At 29.9% G+C, this 23,573-nt stretch overlaps 3 protein-coding genes across 4 annotated transcripts; all 3 read right to left on the bottom strand.

Annotated features, from left to right (window-relative positions):
- Window positions 1-212: 212 nt before the first annotated feature.
- Window positions 213-2,425, bottom strand: LOC131671888 (putative gustatory receptor 28a). Its single transcript, XM_058948674.1, has 7 exons — window positions 2,135-2,425; window positions 1,821-2,053; window positions 1,509-1,688; window positions 1,188-1,440; window positions 670-741; window positions 519-608; window positions 213-441 (listed from the first exon to the last, which is right to left on the bottom strand). Exons 1-7 carry the CDS (start codon window positions 2,423-2,425, stop codon window positions 382-384), a joined length of 1,179 nt encoding a protein of 392 aa, XP_058804657.1. The 3' UTR covers window positions 213-381.
- Window positions 2,426-3,415: 990 nt separating this feature from the next.
- Window positions 3,416-14,846, bottom strand: LOC131671887 (uncharacterized). The gene is made up of 12 exons (XM_058948673.1): window positions 14,433-14,846; window positions 14,066-14,334; window positions 13,811-13,990; window positions 13,480-13,582; window positions 13,335-13,403; window positions 8,476-8,685; window positions 8,179-8,222; window positions 7,766-8,015; window positions 7,623-7,694; window positions 3,895-3,984; window positions 3,518-3,577; window positions 3,416-3,430 (listed from the first exon to the last, which is right to left on the bottom strand). The coding sequence occupies exons 1-12, from the start codon at window positions 14,733-14,735 to the stop codon at window positions 3,416-3,418; spliced, it is 1,665 nt and encodes a 554-aa protein (XP_058804656.1). The 5' UTR covers window positions 14,736-14,846.
- A 4,970-nt stretch (window positions 14,847-19,816) lies between these two features.
- On the bottom strand, window positions 19,817-21,893 carry LOC131671893 (cytochrome P450 9e2-like). 2 transcript variants are annotated; one of them, XM_058948680.1, is made up of 3 exons: window positions 21,318-21,893; window positions 20,919-20,964; window positions 19,817-20,831 (listed from the first exon to the last, which is right to left on the bottom strand). In XM_058948680.1, exons 1-3 carry the CDS (start codon window positions 21,822-21,824, stop codon window positions 19,945-19,947), a joined length of 1,440 nt encoding a protein of 479 aa, XP_058804663.1. In that variant the 5' UTR covers window positions 21,825-21,893; the 3' UTR covers window positions 19,817-19,944. The 2 variants fall into 2 exon arrangements, with proteins under 2 accessions (XP_058804663.1, XP_058804662.1); XM_058948679.1 differs by having other exon boundaries at window positions 19,817-20,964.
- Window positions 21,894-23,573: the final 1,680 nt, after the last annotated feature.

Below are 23,573 nucleotides of genomic sequence, written 5' to 3'. Positions count from 1 at the left end.
TAACTTTTGCTTTATTGATTCTTAACCATTTTTTTTATATATACGAACATTATTTAACTTTTTGTACTGGTTCTTATTGTCAACTAAACTATTATTTTGTACAAGTGTATTGTGATAGTGTTTTAACGTTTCGTTTCAAATTGCCTTTCAACAATAATTAAAAACTTACTTTATCAATCCATATTGCTGTTACGAAAATTTAGTGAATCACATATAATTTCGCTTTTTTATGGTAGGAACATTTATTGCAAATTCTTACGTCTTATTAATAAATGAAAATTCCTGTTCATGTAATTTTACTCTAATGTACGTATGTCGTTTAAGCGACCTTCCGATATCTTTCGCTGAAACCTCGCTAATATTGGCTGCTGGATGCTATTCCTAGTGCACTTTCCCAAGTTCAATTAAAATCATTAAATAAGTTGTAATCGTAGACACCATCTAAAATATAAAACATTTTTACTTCAGAATAATTTTCCGGACAACTTGTACGAGAATTTGTAAATATAAACACTGACAATCTGCATAAGATGCGTATTAAGCGCAATGTATCCTGCAGCTGTAAAGTTTACTGGCCTTTGTATCAGTTGCATGTTGAAATCCCTTATCTATAGAAGATGTTTCAATTGTATATAAGAAACATGCTGGGTAAATAAAAATCGTACGTACTTCACTTTGAACTTCCTCATTGGCGAATGGATCATCGTAATATTTGTTCAACAGATCTCCCGTTTCGATGGACTAAAATTACAAATTTCTCTTATAATAAATTGCACGTTTATTGTATTTACCCTCAAAAACTATCTAACTATGAGTGTCAACCCTTAAATCAAACACTGGTCTGTATTTTTTTCAATTCGTTTCTCTGACAGTTTCTTAGCCTCTTCTAGGGTAATACATCCTAAATTAAGTTAAGGATGTGTTCTACTGGTAAAGAGATGAAGAACGTAACAATTTTTTTAAATAATTGCAATTTATCGATCGTGTATTTTTGAAATTGTTGACAATAAAGTTTCTACAACAAGAAAAATGGTTGATATGACATTTTAATTCGAAAATATGAGTCGAAATGTTGAAAAAATATGCAGATCGGTGTTTATCCTAAGGGTTGATCTTCAACATCGTGATTTTTTAAATTTATTGAACCTATTTTGTGAATAAAATGATGTATTAAATGTACAGCTCACATGTTGTTTACATTGACTACAAGCTCGAGTAAAATTAGAAATTTTGATAGCGTAATAGAGGATCCATACTGCCGAATTGGCAATTGCTTTTAATGCTAAATGTCTTTTTTTATAACCGTCCTGCAGTAAAATATAAGATATGTATACGTTTCCAGTTATGACAACAAATGCGACAATAATTGAGAGCAATATTTGTAGCCCGTATGTATCATTTATTTCTTCGCACACTTTTGTTAAATGTAAATGAATAGTCCTATAAAAATAAAAAGCTTTGTATCATTGTAAACTATTTAAATAGATGTAAAAAATATATGATATTACTTTGCTAATTTTATTAAGCTTGTTGGGTTATTGACAGTATGGCTGATTACATCGAGAGTTAATTTATGATCTTCATTTGTTAGATAATTTACCAAACGTTTATGTCTTGATGCATCAGGTTCATTAGTCAGGATGCCTTTCAAAGATTCGTTTAAGATCTGATATTTACGACCAACGACACTATATTTAGCAAACAGTGAAGTAAAATTACTTGATCACGCATAAAATCGTAATATGCTGGTGGACATAATTGATTAGAATAAAATGAATACTTTCCTCACTCGAATGACGAATGTCATGTCAGCAACAAACATTATAACCACAGGATAGCTAAGTGTTATTCCAGCCGAGATTTTTGCATACAATGGTGCTGGTTTCGTGGTTATCGAAAGAGCATAAACTGTTACGGAAGCGGTGACGAGTATTGCGTACGTTGTCAATTTACCTACGTAAGCTATTCTCATCTTTTTATCACTAATATTGACACTTATACGTTCTATCAGGTCGTTCACCATAATTGCCTCTTTTATGCTCTTGAACGTACCCTTCGGAATGCCATCGAACGTTTGTCATGAGAGATATTATTTTAATGACCAAGCGCTAAACGCCCAAATAAATGATATTACCTCGCTGCGAAACCGCGCAAGTACAATCACGCCAACGGTAAGGACAATTTTTGAACAAAAGAGAAGCTGCAAAGTCACTGCCAATGTGCCCTTATCGGCAGACCAGTTCATCATGTGCGGATATGCCACAGCACAGATTGAGCAGTAACTTATGACCCACATTGACGAATATACTAAGCTAAGTGTTGAACGGCGATTGCCTAGTGGATATTGAATAACGCCCAGTCCAATAATCCAATTACAAATGCACAAAGTGTAGGCTATTCTATTTATTCTTTCGGAGTTCCTCATTTCACTTGTCTTCCGAGTTCCTCGATGACAGTCACACTTATTCGTTTGTTAATGTTATTTTTGCTAATTCTATCCGTTAAGTGGATTGACACTATGTATGCAGCGCACGAGACTCAGCCAGGATCAGTTTATACGATTGTTTGGCATCGACGCAACCGGCTCAGAGCGTCGGTCAGAATGAACTAAGCAGCGCGTCGGACAGTGTTTCTGATGCTGTTATGGAGCCCTCGGTCGGTTAAAGTTGACGTGACCTTTGGCTCAGCAAATTAACTTTAATTATTTCTAGCCACTCCCGTAGGCATAATAAGTCTTGGTCGACATCACGCTATCTCTTATCGAAGTCGTAGCAAATATTGTTCAGATGCCATGAAAGATAAAATAGCTAGCCGGAATTAAGTGTTTGTCACCCTCGTATGCGGCCCAGTTGAACGTTTACATGCATGCTACACATGGACTTGACAGTTCCAGTTTAACAGCTAGTGATATACCTTACTTAGAAACGATTGTTGAGAAAAATAACAATAAGTTGATCGCTTTATTTGCAAATCTGTCAATACTAGATTTGTTCATTTTGACACTTCAATTCCACTGCGGAGATCGTACGGTAGCTTGGTAGCCTGTCATGCAGATCGTTTGGATGATATGTGATCCAAAGATTCAAATGAAAATACACAAAACCTAGGCTACTTTAGAATTATATTCTTTCAAATTTCGACATTTTATGCATTTTGCAGCTTTCCGAATAAACCCCCATAATCTTAACAGTACCCGTTTGAAGCCAATAACGCGCATTAACTTAGTTATCCTATGGATTATATCATTTAATTAATCTATGCACTATAGAACACTAACTCCGTGTCATTTTCCAGCGAGTGTTTTATCGGTGTCATAATATCTGTAGGACCCTTAAACGCCATCTCGCACGCAACTACTTAAACTCGCTCTATACAAAAATAACTCAATAATTTGATGTATGACGTAAGCAAATTTTTAATTTCTTAAATACTGTGGCAATAGCAAAGTGTCTCAGATTTTTAATTATTATTACTAGTTATGCAATATTTTATTAAAATTATCCTTGAGACTCGTCACTGTGTGCAGTTTGTCAAGTTGTATTAAAATCATCAAATATGTGGTTATCGAGGCTATCATCTGAAAATAAAATGTTTTAAACATTAATCATACGCACTTTCAAAAATAAATAAAACAAAAGATTGTATTCAATGCCAGTATTTCTGGTATTCTGTGCATTCCTGTGTGAATGAGATGGAAAGACTTTCTTGGCAAAATGTACCATTTTGTCGGATCAAGAAGAGGATCTAATTTAGACGCTAATTTTTATCAAGTTTAATAAAAAGTATTACTAAAAATTAAATCATTTAATATAAGTCCCTGTGAAAAAATGAAGAATCTCCACCTCGTTTGCAGATCTCTATAATCTATAAACGTTCTTATAATATATTCTTTACCCCGTGTATCAAAGTATAATCTAGATTAACAAATCCATATGCTGTAAATTTTAATGGATCTTGTATAAGCTGCACATTAAATTCGCGTATCTGCAACGAGAAAGGTAATTCATCATATAGCTAATTTATCGATCAATCGTATAATTTGAATTTTAAGATTAATAATGTGTTTTAATTATATGTAATGACTCACTTCTCTTTGCGTTTCACAGTCTGTTTCATGATCATTGTAAAGCCTATTTATAATATCTCCAGTCTTGATAGACTGTAACAAAAAAGAAAATTAATAAAGATTTAATGTATTTGCTTGAAAATTGAAACTAAGATTATAGAGTATTTAAGAACTTTTTTCCGATTATCACTGCAATCGCAATTGTAATAGACAATACTATTTGAAGTCCATACAGTTTATCTGCATCTTGACATAATTTGGTGAGTTGTAGATGGAGTTGCCTTAGAGAAAATTCATGTTATTTTATTCCAAGTCTCAAAAAATTATTGCTCATCTTTTAATAATGAAGTATATTTACGGACCTAGCTTGCGTGATAGTCTGCGCGTGATTTTTTTGTGCCTGATTGACTATTCTAGCATTAATCTTTTTCATCTCGCTTATTGGTTTCCTAAATCTATAATGGGAAAATTTGGTCAAGTTTCTAGTCATATTCTCCAATAACTTATTTAATCCCTCGAAACGATAGCTAGCACAGCTGCATGTGGCAAGGAAAATAAGAATAATTTTTCAATTCTCAAAGCTGAATATTCCTCACTAACTAAGACAATTACAAATACTTCCCTCACAATATTCGTAAACGATAAATCTGCAATATACATTACTACAGTAGGATAATTTAGCGCAATACCCATTATTACTTTTTTAAACAATGGTAAGTCTTCAGAAATTACTACTGCTGAACTGGCGACAGTTATGACTAAAACGGATATCAAAGATGGTATCATATTCCGCACCTGCACTCTAAATAGTTTTTTCGGATTGATATCCAATCCTATTTTCTCCATTAGGTAATCCACCAAAGAGGCTTTTAACGTATATTCGCGTGTAGCCTGTGAAAAACAATATAAAAACGAAAATATAACACCGATTGAAAATACATATTTTCGTATCTTACTTCACTGTTATGCCGTCCTAAAATCATAATACCTATGGTCATGACAACTTGAGAAAAGTAAAGAATCTGTATAGGCAGATGAATGCTTTCAACAGTACACATTTCAATGATTGCTTGGTAATTGAATAAAGAAATTGTGCAATAAATCGTTAGGCAACCCGTCGAATAAATCATACTATAAATAGGATGTGGATAGCCTAACGGATACTCAAAAATACCGATTCCAAACATCCAATTGATCACTCGTAATGGAAACAACTGTTTTCTTATTGGCTCGAAGGTAACCATTTCGTTCGATGTATGTTAAAAGAAAACCTTTTACAACTATTTCAAGCTATTCTTTCATAAAATATATATATGGTTCAGTTATAAATTTTATTGTTATAAAAATGTTCGATATTTTAATAATTCGCAGGAAAACGAAAGGACACCAGTGAATTTATGGAAAGTATTGCTTCAAGATTAAAAAGCAAGATGGTGAATCCTATATGATTATACGTCTAAAGATTGAATCGGAAAATACCACTGAGCCTTGCGTGTTTACCTTGCGCTAGCTATTAGCACAATTAATTTCTTATTGATCTGCGATGACATTGTTTTCTTTATGACCGGCAGGGATCACCAAAACCTCAAGCAAATGTGCTTATATTGCAAGTTTGCATGTGACACTCCCTTATGCGAGTCACCTACTCTACTATAGATATTTTTATTTTTCTATGTCGACAAATGTGCTATACATTCCATATTGTTATATTGCAAATAATATTACACTTATAGTGATCGAACTTGAGATTCATACATTTCTGTATTTATTAACAATTATGCTAGCTCTCACTCGTGAGGGATACGTGTCTATAGATTTTATCATTTAAATTTGTTTGGATTATTTTTAAGACGCGATGATATTTTTATTATAGATGCTGATATATTTACTATAGGTTGATAAATTTATTTTATAAAAATTATTGACAATAGTATTATGTCATTTTCGTAATATTTGCAATAGACATGATGATATTTAAACCTTTTTCTAGTTGAACTAAAATTATATTGTACATTGATATGGATCCCATCATCTGCAAATTAAAATGCAAGTTTTATACTGATTTTATATTGACTGAAACTTGATAATACTTTGACATGCTTACTACAGTAATTATTGATAAATCAAGATTTATAAATCTGCAAGCAGTAATTTGTATTTGCATTGTTATTAAGTGAACATTAAAGTTTATGATCTAAATGAAATTTTGATTTTGCTTTTTTTTTATAAAGAATTACGCAAATATTTCATTAAATAGATTTTTTACCTCATCTCGTGTATCGCACAGATAATAGCATAAGTTTCATAATATAATTCGTTAATTATATTTCCAGTGGATTATGTATTCAATAGACTAAAAATTAAAAGTGTATATAAGAAAGTAAAAATTAAATTAAATCATCAGTGTGAACAAAAGACAACTAATGGGGCACTGTTAAACGAATTGAAATGTTGAAAGTAAAAATCCTTCTTGTCTTGTTAGTAAATGTCGAATCAACTATGTAAATAATAACTATTGGATAATACACGACAAAAGATGTTAGCAATTTTTTATTGAAAAGACACTTTTCAGAAACAAACAGTGCAGAACTAATCGTTGAGAATGTCAACTTAAAGAAACCAGAAACTAATTAATAATAAAACGTTTACATATTGTTGCGTAATTTTTTGGTACATCAATTGATTCTAAAGAACTGTTGGCCTACACTAATTTTATTATGACTTCCTTCAGACCGTATATGTATTGAAAGAAAGCAAATCTCATCAATTTAGAATGGTATCTTTGTTAATACAATTCTAAAAAAACATTAGTAGTTTGCGTTACCTTGCTTCGGTACTATAAATTATTATATTAATAATTTACATTATTATATTATAGCAGCCTAAAACTATAAATTCACGCATTTATTCTCGCAGAACATAATTTACAGGATTCTAGACATTTCACTCATGGCATCGCATTGAATGTAAAGAAATTATTTGAAGTCTGTAGTTATTACTTGATCATATACCAAACGTCGTTCAATCGTTGTACGTGTTTTTTTTTGTGCAAAAAGTATGAAAGTATAAGTGTAAACTATTATGACGGTTTACGTTCTAGATTTTTAAAATACACATTCTTATTTAGATTAATACGTGATATTATTTGCCATATGACAATCAATACAATATCATGATTTAACGTTAAGATAAGTGAAATAAGTCATATGTAATTTTGAGTTAAAAAAACTTGAAATTGTCATTCTACGTTATGCCATAATTATCGTTGTCAGCTAGATTTCTGAACTGAATTAAAATCATCAGATAAGTTGTTATCGACCCTATCATCTAGAAAAACAATTATGCATTCAAATTTATTGAATTAATTCTCAAAATTGCAAGGTGCACATAATACTTACGACATAAATCAATGTTGAATCGATATCAATAAATCCATAAGCAGTAAAATGCACACGAACTTTTAACAGCTGTATTATGAAATTTCTTAGCTATGTCAAATTAATGCCATCAGTATATTATTTATTACGTTTTTAAGTGATTATAGCGTATATTCTACCTCTTGTCGTGTTTGAGAGCTGATGAACAATTCATCGTATAATTCAGCGATTACATCACCAGTTTCATTGGCCTAAAATCAATAAGCACGAGCTCTCATTTACGATTCAGAAAATTAATTTTTTCAAGTTTCTTAGAACGTACATTTTGTGTACAACGAGTGCAGGTCCAGCTGAAAACGTACATTTTAATTCCATAATAAATCATCCAAACTGCCGATACAATGAGAGCAACGTGAAGTGTATGCGGAGACACGCCATATCTTATTAATGTAGATGCATTATACAATTCCGAAGTGATCATGATTAATGTTACCGCTATTGATAAAATAAGTTGCAGTCCAAATAATGCATTTCCCATTTGACTTGCCTCGACCAACTCGAGGTGTACTTTTCTGTATGAAAACATTTTACGTAAGAATATATTGCATTTATTTTAGAATCATTTATTGCTTCACAATGCGGACATGTAATATTGTGATACATTCTTTTCTTGGCATCATACTAAAGCTATTATTTTTATATTAGTAAAAATTTGCTGCTGTTGTAAAAATTTACCGAGATGTTTCAATAATATATGAGTTGTCTTTCTTTGAATAACTCTGCAAATCGCAATGACGAAATTTTATTATTTTTTTGTGTTGCGGAGAATCGTCGGTACTAGTTAGCATATTTTTCAATACTTCATTAAGACTATGAAACTTCCAAGATAGATGGCTGTTGAAATATAAAAATAAAGCAACTATTGATACAAAAATATTATACATCAGATGTATCAAGATCGAATTATACATTCCTTATAATTAGTAAAAATCCAGAGTCACCGACAAACATTACAATCACTGGATAACTTACTACAAAGGCAGTCAGAATTTTCTTGTCCAATGGCATATCTTTTGACAAAATTGTAATTGAATCAACTGTTATACACGACAATATGAAGACCAGTCCGGTAGAAGTTCTGATGACGGATTGTTTGTACATAGCTGCGTAATTCCTTGGTACGCCAATTTTGTCCAATAGCTCATCAACTAAAAGCAACTTTGAAACGCATATACTCAAACCCTGATGGAAAAATATAACTTAATTTTTTTAGACATTTCTATTTTATTTGGTGCCCACTTCAACTTACTTTACTTCGATACCATCCAAAAGCAACGTAAGCGATGGTTAGGATAATGTTGGAATAAAACATAATATTAATTGAAATATTATTTTGAACGGTTCTCATATGGAGAAAATAAGGATAGGAATAACCAGCTAGCATACAATAAGTAGAAAGTAATACTGCTGCATACGCGAAACTTATTTTCGGATGAAATGTTCCCAATGGATATTGTATTACACCTATACCCAAAATCCAATTTGTAGCGTAGACAAAAATGGCTACTTTTGAGAATTCCTTTCTTACTGTCATGACGATATTTTATTTTAAAGCGTACAAAGCAATTCACTATTGTCAGGGGCCTTTACTTAAAAAGTACTTTATGCAATATCAATAAAGTATATACTCTACAAGTTTCTTTATATTCTCATGGTAACTGCGCTAAAAGCGTATAACTAGGTTTGATCTTTCTGTCGTCACTGAATAAGGTCACACGATTGCTAGATTACTAGAGATCGGAGATAGTATACTATATTCCGCGCTTTGTATTTTTCTTCTAGTAATTTATTATCATTACATTGATTTACATAAATCACTTCTATTTTTAACGATACATTCTACTGAAATCGCTAATATTTCAAAACTTCTCGTGGTGCAAAAATACAGATGCACACATAGAAAATGGGATAGATTAGGATAAAAGATAAAATTAAATAATTGAACATCTCTTATTATAGAAACCTAACATCAAAAATAGCTAGCTGAAGTTATTAAATATAATGATGTGCATGGTACTTGGTAATTCAGGATTACTTGTTACTGAAAAACATTACTTTTCGATTTATCATGGACCGGTGAAATAGAATAAATATATTATATTTAGCTTACGCCATTAGGTATTTCAATTGAAACATTTCCACATTGAATTAATATTATTAAATACATCGATATCGTTTGAATAGCCAACAATAATAAAATTAGTCAGTCCTATAACTTTCCTATTATTTATAAAATTTGAATGAAGCTATAATCAGTTGCTGTGTACTCAGCATGGATTCTCAGCGGGCGTTCAATTAATTGCATTTCAAATTGTCTCATCTATAATAATTACAAATATTGCTAAGTAACTGATTGGATTATACGTATAGAAAACAAATAATTCTTTTTAAAGTTATTTCTATTGAATAGTTACTTGATTGTTGAGGTTAAGAGTATTTTCCATTGCTATTATAACATCTTTCGTAAAGAAAAGACTAAAAGATTAGTGAAGGGAAAAATAAAGAAAAAAAAAACGTAAGGAATAAAACAGAGCATGTGTCTGCTAGAGATGAAAGTCGCTACTGGCCTTTTCGTTTTTTTCTATTCTTTTTTTGTAGATGTACCGTGCGCTCCATCATTTTCGTTTATACCCCTGGAAGATTTTTTTACAATTACCCTCCCCCTCCCTATGCGTGAACTCATAATAAGACTTTAGCGATTTTCAAATAGTTACTTTGAAAATCAATTATGTCAAATTGCCAAAGACTTTGATGATATTTTTTATGGAAGATAATTACAATTATAAAGCATTAGTTGATTTTATATAAGATACACTCAAAATTCCTTCAAAGAAATGCATTGGCTATCAAAAGACAAAATTTTTACATATCGTAATAAATAAAATTATTTTCTTTTTACACTTTTCATTAATATTTTCATCGTACACTTCTGCAATGATATTTTCGTGGTGAATGGACAAAACATAGTAACAGAATAAAGTTTACTATAAAATGAACAAATAAAAAAATTATTAACACTGAACATCAATACATACTTCTTAAATTAACTCTACTATGGTGTATAACCACAGAATCGAATATAGTGAAAAATCAATAATCGTGAATTTCATATTTTCAGATCTCAAAAGAGTATAAGAATAAAAACAGCCCGTTAACGTAACATTGACCACTAACATTTAAACCAATACGTGTAATACAAAAACCTGATTCATTTTTACAATATTTTGTAAAGTCTAAATGTAATTCTATTCTGTGGAATAAATTTTATAAATGGCGAATTATTTACATTTATTCATTTATTAAATAGATCATTGACTAAGAAAGTTGACATTTTCTTGCAAATTTAATTTTGTTTTCAACGTTCAATTGTGGAAAGAATAAGATCGACATCTGTCATAGAACCAAACATAATATTTGACATATTTTAGGATTGGTTAATTAAGAAACTTGTCAAGTGAAATCAACAAATATTGAATATTTCAAAATAAAAATAGATTTATAAATTGAAAATAACAAATCATGAAAATTATTATCTAACGAAAAAATTTGAAGACATGACCATCAAAGAAAATCTTGACCATAATTTTATTAGAGAATATGCTTCGTCTAAACTCTTTAATATACGGGACTGAATAAATTGAGGTAAAGGTAAACATAACTAAAATAATCGACACATATTGTGAGCATTCGGTGTTGTTTTATTACTGATAATTCGGAAATATTTATAGTTTGAAAGTGAATTGGACAAAGATAATGGCAAGGTCACGTTTTTAATTTCATTTAGATAATGTTTCTTTGACATAATAATTTTAGCTGGATTATCTTAATTAATAACAGAGTTAGTCAATTACTTTGTATAAATGTCATAATATGAATGTGTTAATATTTTTGTCATCAGTAAAAGTGCAATGACTGAAGTTAATGATCATGCAGCAAATAACATCCATATGATATATAGATATAATTTTTGTAAACATCAATTATCTAGAATTAGTATCTACATAACTAAAATTATGAATGTCATAATATTGACTTCCTGGTACTCATAGTATGTTTTATTAATATAAAATCCATTAACTTTGTTTCTCGGGCTTCTGTAATAAATGGATTTGGTAATAAATTTTGCAAAATTTATTTTATCTATTACAGTATCAAGAAGCATTTTATTTTTATTTCGTTCGCATTATTAGAAACCGTGAATTATGCTTTTTCAATCGCAATACTTACATTTTAATGAAAAAATAACTAGAAAATATCATAAAATATTAAGATTTTAATGACTATTAGTGACGTCAGATACGTTTTACGCGTTTTCTTTTTTTTCATTTCTTGTCATATTGACTCACATATTTAAAATAAATTACTTTTTTCTAAGGTAGATTTTCCCATTTTTTATATAACACATATAATAGCGGAAAAATGAGTATTATAGTAAAATAGTTTCGTGAATTAAACATTCATAACTTTTAATCTTACACATTCTAATATCAGATTATCGATTAGTAATAGGTAATAATCTGAACAAATCCAATTAAGCATAATATCTTGTTTTTACGAAGCAATTCATTTGCTACTAGTTTCATAAAATAAGCGTTAAAACAATAATACTGCAGTCTATTTTTTTATTCTCGTCATCTTCAAAATGACCTGTATCAATTGAGATAAAATGAAATTTTGATACTCAAATTTCAATTCAGAACCATATTTATTTTCCGTCACATAACAATATACTACATAACCATTGTATTTGAATCAATTAGACCATGAATATAATATGGTTGAAAGTGGCATAAATCACTTTTTTATAAAAAAAATGTATTATAATTTTTTATATTTGAAAATTTATAGTCTTCTCAAACCTTATTAAAGAAAATAGTAAATTTAGGCGAGTTCACTATAGTATCAAAACAAGTTTGCGCAAAGTATAATAAAAAGTTTTGAAAAGGTGTAACATAGAACAAAATAAACGAATAATTTGGCCCGTAGAAAAACCTATATTTGCAAAGTAAAATTATATCTATCATAAGCGTACTGCAGCGTAGTTAATAATACAGATATTTGACAAAATCGAGGTTTTTTTGGTTCCATATATTTTATGTAATAACACGTTAGGGATAGTAAATTATCTTTTTTATTTCTGAAAATTCGATAAATTATTAAAAGCTACATACCGAATATCTAACACAAAGAAATTTTTTTTTTAATTATCTCCCATATTACACGAACTAAAACATTGTCCTACTTCTTTGGTCGATTACAATTGATAGGCTACAAGAAAAAGTTCGGTATATCCTTTAAATTGTGATTAATAAATTTTGACTTATATATAACATAATATATAACATAATAAAATATTATATAAAATATTACCAATTCAAATTTAATTTCAATGAAATATTTATTTGTATGTTGATTTTGAATAGTTTTTTAATTAATTACTACTATGTTAGTTGATACAATATTATTCCGGCATTCGAAGTGTAACTTTTCCAAATTGAGTTAATATCACTAAATATGTTGTTACAGTTCCAATAACCTGGAGAATCCAATTACGTTATTTAGAATTTTAATAAATAGATTTTATCCAAGGAAAGTACTCTGTAAAATACTTAATTTTTTACGGATTACCTTTTGAGTTAAACTATAGTCCAGTGCAATCAAATTACAGAGATGAAAATGTAAAGGATGGTGTACCAATTGAATTTCAAAATTACGAATCTGACAAAATACCAATGATAGTAACCAATATATTACTTTTTTCACAGTATCAGAATTTTTTAATTGAAATACATTCAATCTGATATAATGAAAGCAACCAAAGCAAGAGTTACCTCGTTCTTACTCTCTTTAGTAATCATTTCTTCGTACAGTTTTGAAAGAATATCTCCCGTTCTAAGAGTCTGTATTACAGGTAAAAACATATTTTATTTTAAACACAAAATGGATGATTACATTATAATTAAAAATTAAACTTACTTCTTGAATTACATCATTGCAGCATTTTGTAAAGAGGTATATTTTTATAGAATTATAGATAATTACAGTACCCATCATAGAATAAACATGGTAACTGTCAAGTCTGTTAATATCGGATGTGAATACATTATAAGAGTGATAAAAACTCATTGTCAGCATAAAAATGGCAACTAACACTGATATCAAAATATGAATCGCAAAAGCTTCATTAATCTTTTCACAAAAAATTGTTAAATGCAAATGTGCTTTTCTGTTAAATTAAAAAAGAATTTTCATGTAACAAGGCGGTACTCACAATTTTAATAACATGCATATGGCTTATCAATTGTACCTTGCCATACTGATAGTATAGTTTTGATCACTAATTGTATTTACTATTGATGATTCATCTTCTGTATTAGATTGTTTTTCAAAATATTTAATTGTATTAAAGTATTGTGGAATATCAAAGCTCGTTGTTAGTGTATTCTTTAAAGTATCATTAAGGTTCTTGAATTTCAATTTCGAATAGCTGTACTTAGCAAAAATAGTTATAAACTATGATTTCAATTACAATTCATCATGTGAATAAAACTTATTTACTTACTGTACAAAATGAAAAAATGTTGCATCTACAACAGACATACTGACTAAAGGATAATTGAATGAAATTAAAGATACCATATCTCTGATTGATAGTTTTTTCTTATAAATTAATGTAAAATTAATCATTAATACAGCTGTAGCGATAATTAGTAAATGAATCAATTGCTTTCGTAATTGTATCTTTAAGGTTTTTTGATAAACCGTTTTTGTTTCAATTTTTTGCAGATATTGATCTGTTGTAATGCCACGCTCGAGAATACAGTGTATTTTCTGAAATGACAAATTTATTTTCACATATTGGATTTCAAAGTCATTATAAATACTCGTAAAATTACGAAGGTATCTCAACATTTGTATAAAACTCTTACCCTACTTCTATGCCATCCTAGCAGTACAGTACTTATGGTTAGAAAAATATAATTAGCAAAGAAAACGTTGGCAATACTGTCGTTAGCTTCTATCTCTCGGCTAAATGCTATGGTATACTGGTATGAATATATTGCGAGTAAACAGTAAATAATTAAATTGCTTGCTATGTATAGACCACTAATTAATCGACGTGGTTGTCCTAAGGGGTATTCTAAAATACCTATTCCAAAAATCCAATTACAAATCAATAATGGAAGAGTTGCTTTTTTTATTTCCGAAGAAATATTTTCTTTCGCAGTCATTGTTATATGCACAGTGTGTAATTTTTATTGCCCGATCTTTAATAATTCACATGAATATTTATGCATTTTACTTATTTTTGTTTAAAAGATTACAAATTTAGAAAAAATTACTTATCGATATGTATAAGTTTTTAATATTGTTTCACCACACAAAGAACTAGAATTACTCGAGTGCAATAGCAGACTGAAAAAAACGACATTATCAAGTGTAATCTTTGAAAGCCTATGCCACGCCCAGAAAATTATGCGAGAAAAGTGCTTACTTACGAACAAAAATCAATATGCTGTAGTACATAACTCTAAATTTAAATTAATGATTACTATGTAACGGCCCGCCGTTACATAGTAATTTAATTATTTTAATTTTAATGTTTTATTACGACAGAAATAAGGTAGAAAGAAAAATTTCTTATACCAACAGAAAAAGCCAGAACATCGTTTCTTACAGTGAGAGACAGACCAGAGGGTCCGCGATACAAGACGCTAGCTCTCTTGTCGCGCTCACACCGGCCCTTCGCAGAATAGTCGTAAAATTTTTTTTTAACTAGGTTTAGATACAGCATAGGAGAACCATGAAATTTTAGCTATATCCTGTTTCAAGATTTTCCTAGCGTTTTCCACCTTTTTGGATGCTTAAAATTTAACATGGAAAGAGAATTATACAAAAATTAAAAATTATAAAGTAGCAAAACAACAGAATGATAGATAAAAATTGTAGCTTCTTGAAACCTTTCGCGTGTTTTTTGATTAGAATTATAGTTTCAATTTAAATGATAAATGTATCCACAAGTTTTATAACCGTTTTTATTAAATAGGTCTACTGGACTAATAGTTATTTGAAATATTCCTTCTTTAATAAATAGCACTATATCAGCTCATAACGTGATACAAAAATTAATTTATACGTTCATTAATTTATATTGATTTATGGTAAATAAATTATTCAACATAAGTAAATTACACGCAAATAGTAATTACTTTTATTTTAAAATTCTCAAAATTATTTGTTTAAAATTTACTCTAAATTAAAAGATCAACACACACATTTTATTGATAATGTGGGATTGGTGGCTTGAGTTGATGAAGTGATAAGTCAAGTAATGAGATTGTATTTAGTAAAATACTTTAATTGGTGAAAAAATATAGGAGTACAACGTGGAAAGCGAACACGTGCACTATGCAAAGGTTCCCAAAAGACGGACTAACTGCCTTTCGCAGAGGATTTTACTATTTTTTCAACTTTTTCGCTCCCACGCTTTCTCTATTTTTTATAGTATTTTCCAAACACGTGCAATCCAAATGTCGTATCGACCTTATCCTACGGTCTTTGGCACTTTTAGTAAGCGTGCGAGTTCCCTTGTAAACGTTCAACTCCCAAGCTTTTCTTACCCATCCTACTCAAATCTGTCTACTCCACAATAATAATTAAATAAGAGAATTGTATCTTGATAATTTTTAAAAGTAAATATGAATTAAAAGCTATATTAATGGCTACAGTTTAAATCATAAATTCAATATACATTTTTATCTTATCAATAATTGTAACAATAAAATGTCAATTAGAGCTTATTAATTGAATAACCAGCCAAGAAGACATAGAATTTGAAATTTATTCATTAATTTCATTTAAAAGTAATGTAAGGCGTAATTTTATCAAATTAAGTTGTAAGATTTTGCGTAATTAGAAAATTAATAATATTCTTAAAAATCAAGTAGAAATAGATACTTGTGTAACCATAAATGTATCTATTCCATCGAATAAGAGCCGGTAAGGGTCTTAAGCCCACGCCCACAGTTTCCCCTACCCCACCTCACCAATTAGAACCCGAACCTCGAATGAGAAAAGTGGTAAGATAATTGTAAGCCAATAAGAAAAGTGCTGCCCATTCTGCCTTCCTCGGTTCTGAGGAGTAAGAGAGGGATATTCCTTCCAACCACCCTCAGGGTTTAAAAGCGGCCACGCGGGCTATACACACCAATTGTCTACCGTAGCCCGAATAATAGTGAGAGATACCAAGTGTAGAAGGCCCAGGAAAAAATAAATAAAAAGTGAGTAACGCAATATTTCTAGTTATCTTCTTCTCTTTCTTCTTTAACAAGCTTAATTCCGCGTTTTTTTTTTTGGGTCTTTTAATAATATTGCAATAATATTTCAACAAGAGTTTAGGATATTATTCTACAAGACGATCGCGATATTTTTAATTTTTTTATCTTTGCGTGGATATTTCGGCAAGGTCCGGGATATCCACTTACAAGAGGCGAAACCATTGAGTCAAGGTCCTCGATGAAGCTCTTGTAACATTGAATAAAAGATAATTGAAGAACACGCACCGTTAATGCTAAGAAACTTCTTTCCTTCCAATTGCTTGCTTGGTTTAAGTATCGCTCGCAAACCAAATAGAGCAACTTGAGGTTACGTCTGCCTCAGGCGTAACTAAGGGTGACATTGAAATTTTTGCAAGCCCCGTAGTGATATGTTGGAGTGAAGAAGCTTCTTAGGGTTTTAAAAAACAGAAGAAAAATTGCCTCAGCAATATCAAAAATAATAACACGAAAACTGAATTTGATATGTTTTGATTTTTGAAAAATAATAAATCAATCAAAAGGTTGTCGAAATAAGATCAAAAAAATATTCTTGTCAATCAGATTGAAAAAAAAAAAATTTGAAAATTGAATTCTAATAATTGAAAGAAAGAACTATATTTGAAAATTAAAAATCGAAAATAAAAATAATGAAAAGAGAAAAGAAATTAGAACTAGAAATTTATGAGAAAATTGAAAGAAAGGTTTTTTCCAAAATTAAGAAACATAACAAATACAATATTTAGCATAAAAAATTACTAGAAAATTAATGAATTTTACCAATTCGAAAAGAAGATTGCCTTAATTTATTTATTATATTCTTAACATGTACATTGACTTTGCCATTTTTTTAGCAAACCAATTTATATAAAATTATAAAGAAGTTTTAGTTTAGTCAAGAAAATTATGTCAGTAAATATAAGAAAATACAGAAATTCCAAAAAATTTTTTTGCGATAGGAAGGTTGTAATAAAAAAATTTTTTTCTTGTTGTAATTAATAAACTTTCTGAAGAATTGATTTAAAAACCTTGATTATAGTCACAAATTAAAGAAATAAAAACTGAAATAGTCATAAAAGAAAAATAAAATGAGTCACTGGAAAATATATTTTGAAAAAATTTTGTAGCTGTGTATTGCTTGAAAATAATTTCTAAAGAAAATCGTTAAGCAAAGTCTTTCTCAAAATACGAAAAAACGAAGTAAAAATGGTAAAAAATGAAATAGAAATATAAATTAACTTTAAATATGCAAATAGAATAATAGAATAATTTGATCTCTAAAAGGATATATTGATCTACATTGTTTGAAAAGAAAAAAAATATATAAGTCGTTAAGAAAAGATATTATTTGTGAACTAATTAAACAATCGAAAGGAATAAAAAGTTACTTTTGTAGAGATATTTAGCGTTTAAAGCATAAATAATTATAAGTGTAGAAAATATAATAGAACAAACATCATTTTAGAATAGAAATCAGAAGGATTAGTTTTTTAGACTACTTGACATTATCGCCAGTCAAGAATATTCTTCTTTTTATTTATCATGTCATTTTTTATAAATCATACTATTTTTTCATACGAAGTCATCGATATGGTAGACCAGGTAGTCTAGGACATTGTAATTTTAAAAGAGAGTCAGGATACGGTAATCGAGTTAGTAAATAGCTATAATGCTACAATTGCAAAAATTAATCAGAGCGATCGTAGTATTGGCGCGCATATTGGAGAATTTGAATCAGAAAATAGAAATAAAATTTATCAACTAGCTAGTTTAGGTAATCTGCGTTAATTTAGTCGAAATGAAACCGCCTTGAAAAAACAATAAGTGAAATTAGGAAGGAGTTAGTTAGTAATAAGAAATCGATTATCCGAAATACAATTAAGAAATCTTTACCAGAAAAATCAGATAATTAACTAAGAACCTAGAAAATTTTAAACTATAAAGTATTATAATTTTAGTTTTTTTGAAGAAATTGAAATGCTTGTATATATAGTGTAATAGTGATATAAGTATATATTTAGACCTTTAGTCAGGGTTATAATCGATACCAATAGAATGTTTAGGGTAGCTAGGGTGATTTTTATTTTTTTTTGTATTTTGACATCACAATATTTTAACAAAGGAAAAAATTTCTGGGTTTCAGTGGATTGCGAGAATCGTCCCGTCAGGAAAAAATTGACTGAGTGCCAGCGGAAACGATTAGCTAGGGAAATTCAAAAGCACCCCGACGCTCTACCCCAACATATCTATGAGCAAGAAAGAAGAAAAGAATTTTTAAAAAATAGAGAAGAAAAAGAAAAGAACTTGGATAAAAGGATAGAAAACATAGAGAATAAAAAAATTCAACTGTAAACACGGGTTCAATATATACTATTGTGAAATTTGTGTCCGAAATTTTAGACAATATGGTTCAATTCCGAAAAAAATTTAGCATTAAGAAGACTCTGAAAAAACCAGCAGTCGAATTAGTCTAGATTCTAACACAACCGCTCTCCGTGATACACATAAAGGAAAACAAAGAAAAGAAACCTAAGAAGCGCAGTAAAGAAAAATTGGAAAAATCATACAAAAAATTGTTAGGTCCAGAAAAGGAAATATTAACGAATATAAAATTAGCTGAAGTAAATTTACTACACAAATAAGAAATTGAAAAATAACACAAGAATGAAAAAAATAGCGGAATTCGAAATAAAAATAGAAAATAAACAAAGAGAAATATTCAATTTGTTAGAAAATTATAAAATGTCATTAAATAATATGTAACATATTCTGTGTTTAAATCCTTGTCGTTTACTTTTTTTATAATCGCATTAATAACTTTGCAATTTTGCTAAGAATGACAAATTATTTTTCGACCTTTTTATCAATGTTACGATGTTATTAAAATACTATTTTATCATTTTTTAAAATAATTCATAAATTGTAATATTTTGAAGGCATGATAAAACACATAATAGTTATTAAATAAACATACACCATAGCCATGTAGTTATTAAAAATAATATTGGTTTCTTTATATATTCAATTTTTTTTGTTCGGTACATAGCAAATAACTTTTAGATGATACTTTAGAACTATTAAATAATACTATGTTAATTTACAGCCTCTAAAACATGCAAATAGTTCATTAGTTTGATTTCTTTAGCTCTTCAAATTTGAGCCAAAATCCATTTTTTCGATTCATAGGAAAACTTGTTGTATCGTAATCATCAATAGGATGTCGTGATTTTTCCGTAAATTGAATAGTGAATCTTAATATATCAGTGATTCCGATCTTGACTACCATAAGAGCAAATCGATTGCCAATGCACTGCCTTGGTCCTATACCAAACGGCTGATACATGTATGGGTTAATACTGCTTTTGTTACTCTCACTGAATCGTTCAGGATCGAATTTGTCCGGACAAGGAAAATATTTAGGATCACGGTGATAAGCATAGATGGGAAGAAAGATTTGCGTTCCTTTCTCCACATGCAGGTTAGGATACCCTTCCATTGGCGGTGAAAAGTCATATTCCTTCACGCAAACCCTGTTGGTGAATGGTGCTGATGGATACATTCTCAAAGTCTCGTTTATCACCATATCCAAATATTTTATCTGTACTAGAGAATTGTAGCTAATTTTGCCATTATCCTTGTTCACTTGATAAATAATCGCTTCCCGTAATTTATTTTGCACATCAGGATTAGCAGCAAGTTGGTGGCACAAGAAGGACATCGCACTGGACGATGCATCGAAACCAGCCAGGAAAAAGAAGAAAGCTTGGCCTATTATGTCGTCAATAGTGACTTTCTGAGAGTTATCCTTTTTGTCCATGGCTAGCATCAGTAGATGAATCATGTCTTGTCTGACAATACCTTTCTCTTGTCTTACCTTCACAGTTTCGGTTATAATATTTTTTAAAAACCGATCCGTAGCGTTTGGAAGAAAGGTAAATCCAGCCCAACGCATAAGTTTTGGAAAAATGATCATCAGTTGGAATCTGATGAAATCTATTAATTTAAAACTGGTTGCTGAAATACCATGACGATAAAATTCATTGTTACGGTCCTTCATGGAGTTTACTTTGATTCCGAAAGCAGCTGTACCGATAACATCACCTGTGTATCTGCTGAAAGCATCCTTGGCATCGAAGCTACTTGCAACCTATAATTTATTTAAAATCAAACGTAATTTGAATGAAAAATTCTAAAAACAGTTTTAGTTATCAAAGATAAAATTAATAATAATATGTCGTTGTTACATTATTTTTCAAAAGATGAATAATTTTGAACCAGTATTACAAAATACGTTTCAATAAAGTATGGATCATATTGCGAAACGATTGCTTCCGTACTCAAGATATTGTTATCGTTAGTGTCGCACCAATGTAACAACGTCAAACTGTTATCTAATATGACTGAAATAAAAATACCCTTTCGAAATTTACGATAGCGATCAAGATATAAATTTTTAAACTGTGATACATCGTTAAAATTATACTTATTTTTATAGCTTACCTCAGGATTGTCCAAAAAGTATTGAACAAAATCATTTGAGCATTCGGCAATCAGCTCGAACATCAGCTTCATTCGTGATGCAGTAAAACTTGGAGTCAACAGGTTTCTCATTCTTCTCCAATACTCTCCCTCTAAGTTAAAAAGATTTCGGAAAATAACAGGGTCCATATCCTCTGTAATAAATGCATCGTGATCCGAGAAACTGTCGAAGTTCTTGATGCAGATCTCGCGCACTAAATCAGGATCTTTGATTAAAATTGCTGGTGTTTTATTGTCGAACGCGCCAAAGTATCTTGCCCCCGGGAAATTGTTGTATAACTTTTGGAAGTGAGTAGAAAAAGCGTTGGTTCGAAAGAAAAGTGGTGCGGTATTGCCGAAAAGTGGCGTAGGTGTCAAATGTAACATTTTACGACGTTTCCAATAAGTAAATTGATGAAAAATGATATAGCCTGCATATAGAAGGCCTACGCCTAACGCAAAAGACACCAATGTTAGAAATTGTATCATTTTTTGTTCATACTTTTACTTTTTAATCTGAAAATACGCTCGATTTGAACGTCGCTAATGTAATTTGACGTTTGCTTGTTAGCGTGATACTTGAAACTGGTTTATAAATACTCAGCGAATACATTGCTGTTAATCATTATGACTGAGCATAAATTTATCATCTCATGTACAAATGGTTATCTTATCAAAGAGCCACGCAATTTATATTGTAAAAACGATATGTCATTCTGCGTGATACTCATTTATTATTATTATTTATCATGCATTATTCAATTCATTGGTATATACCATTTTTTAAGTTCATTAGTTTTATCATCTTTTCATTTTCTTTAGTATGTTGAGCCAATCAATATCCATTAACTAAACAATTTTCTGTCTTATATGGTATCTACATAATCACTCACAATCAGACTATTAATTACTGGAGTAGAGTCCACATACTGACTATCTTTACATAATTGATTCACTACAATATGTTGATAATTTATTTTTAGTTTTGTTGTTTGTGTCGACAATGAGAACGAAAATAATAATGTTAAACTTATAAAATTATATATGTTCAAAGGTTATATTAAAATAAGAGATCACTTAAGTGAGTCGAATAGTACATTTCCCTACTAAATCTGAACAGTGATTTGAGCCTCCTATGCACTTTTGCGGCCGAGTATCCAACCTGCAGTATCTAACATTTTTGGGCCTCCGTGCGCAAGAACTCGATTTGCGCTGGCTTGGGAACGCAAACGTGCTTCGAATTTCATCTCGTACGCGTACTGTCGAAAAATCAAGTTGGATAGATGTACGAAAACGTGATTTTACCCTAATGTGGACATATGCGCCCGAGCGAAGCGAGGGTGTAGAGGCCACATGAGGGTGAAATCACTTTCTCTTATTAGCATCAAAATATTAAATCACCTCATTATAAGCAATATAGACCTAAAATTATTGTAAAATATATACAATATTGAGTAGTGACCGTCACAACGGTCGGGTATTCATTATCGACTCTAAGGACCCAATATGGTAATAATATTGATAGAAATTCCGTTTTATATTCTTTAAGTAAAATAGTCATTCTTTTATGAGTTGTACTATTGTGAAGGTACGATTCAACTTCCTGTGATATGTGAATGTCGCTGAGCTTTTGATTGATTGGAAAAAAACTGCATATTTCATTTGACTATTACACAAATGTGATCGATATGGTCGATAATTTCAATGTCATATATTCCGCAATAAAATACAATATAGATAAATTGTATGCATATTTTGCAAGGACAATAATCATAACATTTGATTTTATCGTAAAAAGTATAATCATAATTCAACTCATGTCGAGTAATATGGCTCAATATATAATAAATGATGACAGTGTTCGTAAAGATAGTATAAATGATTATTGGTACTCAAGACGTAAGAAAAGTAAATTAATTATAAAATGTATTATTTGACAAATAATACTGGTATCTTTAATTAGTAATTTATTGGTAACTTTAACTAATTATGTTCTATGATATAATCTTAATGAATTTAAAAATTTGTATTCTTAATTCTGTATAAAAACATATTGGAATGGTCTCAAACCAAAAAAAAGCTATTATTTACAGAAATTGCAATAGAGAAACTTTCAAACAAATTTTATTTGCATGTGTAACATAAGTTTGAAAAAGTTTAAATTGATTTTTGAGAATACAATTGTTGCAGTTGTTACAGAGATGTAAGCCAAATATTAGGCACATATGCACTCATTAT

This window comes from Phymastichus coffea, unplaced genomic scaffold (genome assembly GCF_024137745.1).
Source record: "Phymastichus coffea isolate CEN01 unplaced genomic scaffold, Cenicafe_Pcof_1.1 PCOF00137, whole genome shotgun sequence".
NCBI classification, from domain to species: domain Eukaryota; kingdom Metazoa; phylum Arthropoda; class Insecta; order Hymenoptera; family Eulophidae; genus Phymastichus; species Phymastichus coffea.
The sequence above is the reverse complement of the archived record's forward strand: the minus strand, read 5'-3'. Positions and strand labels throughout refer to the sequence as shown.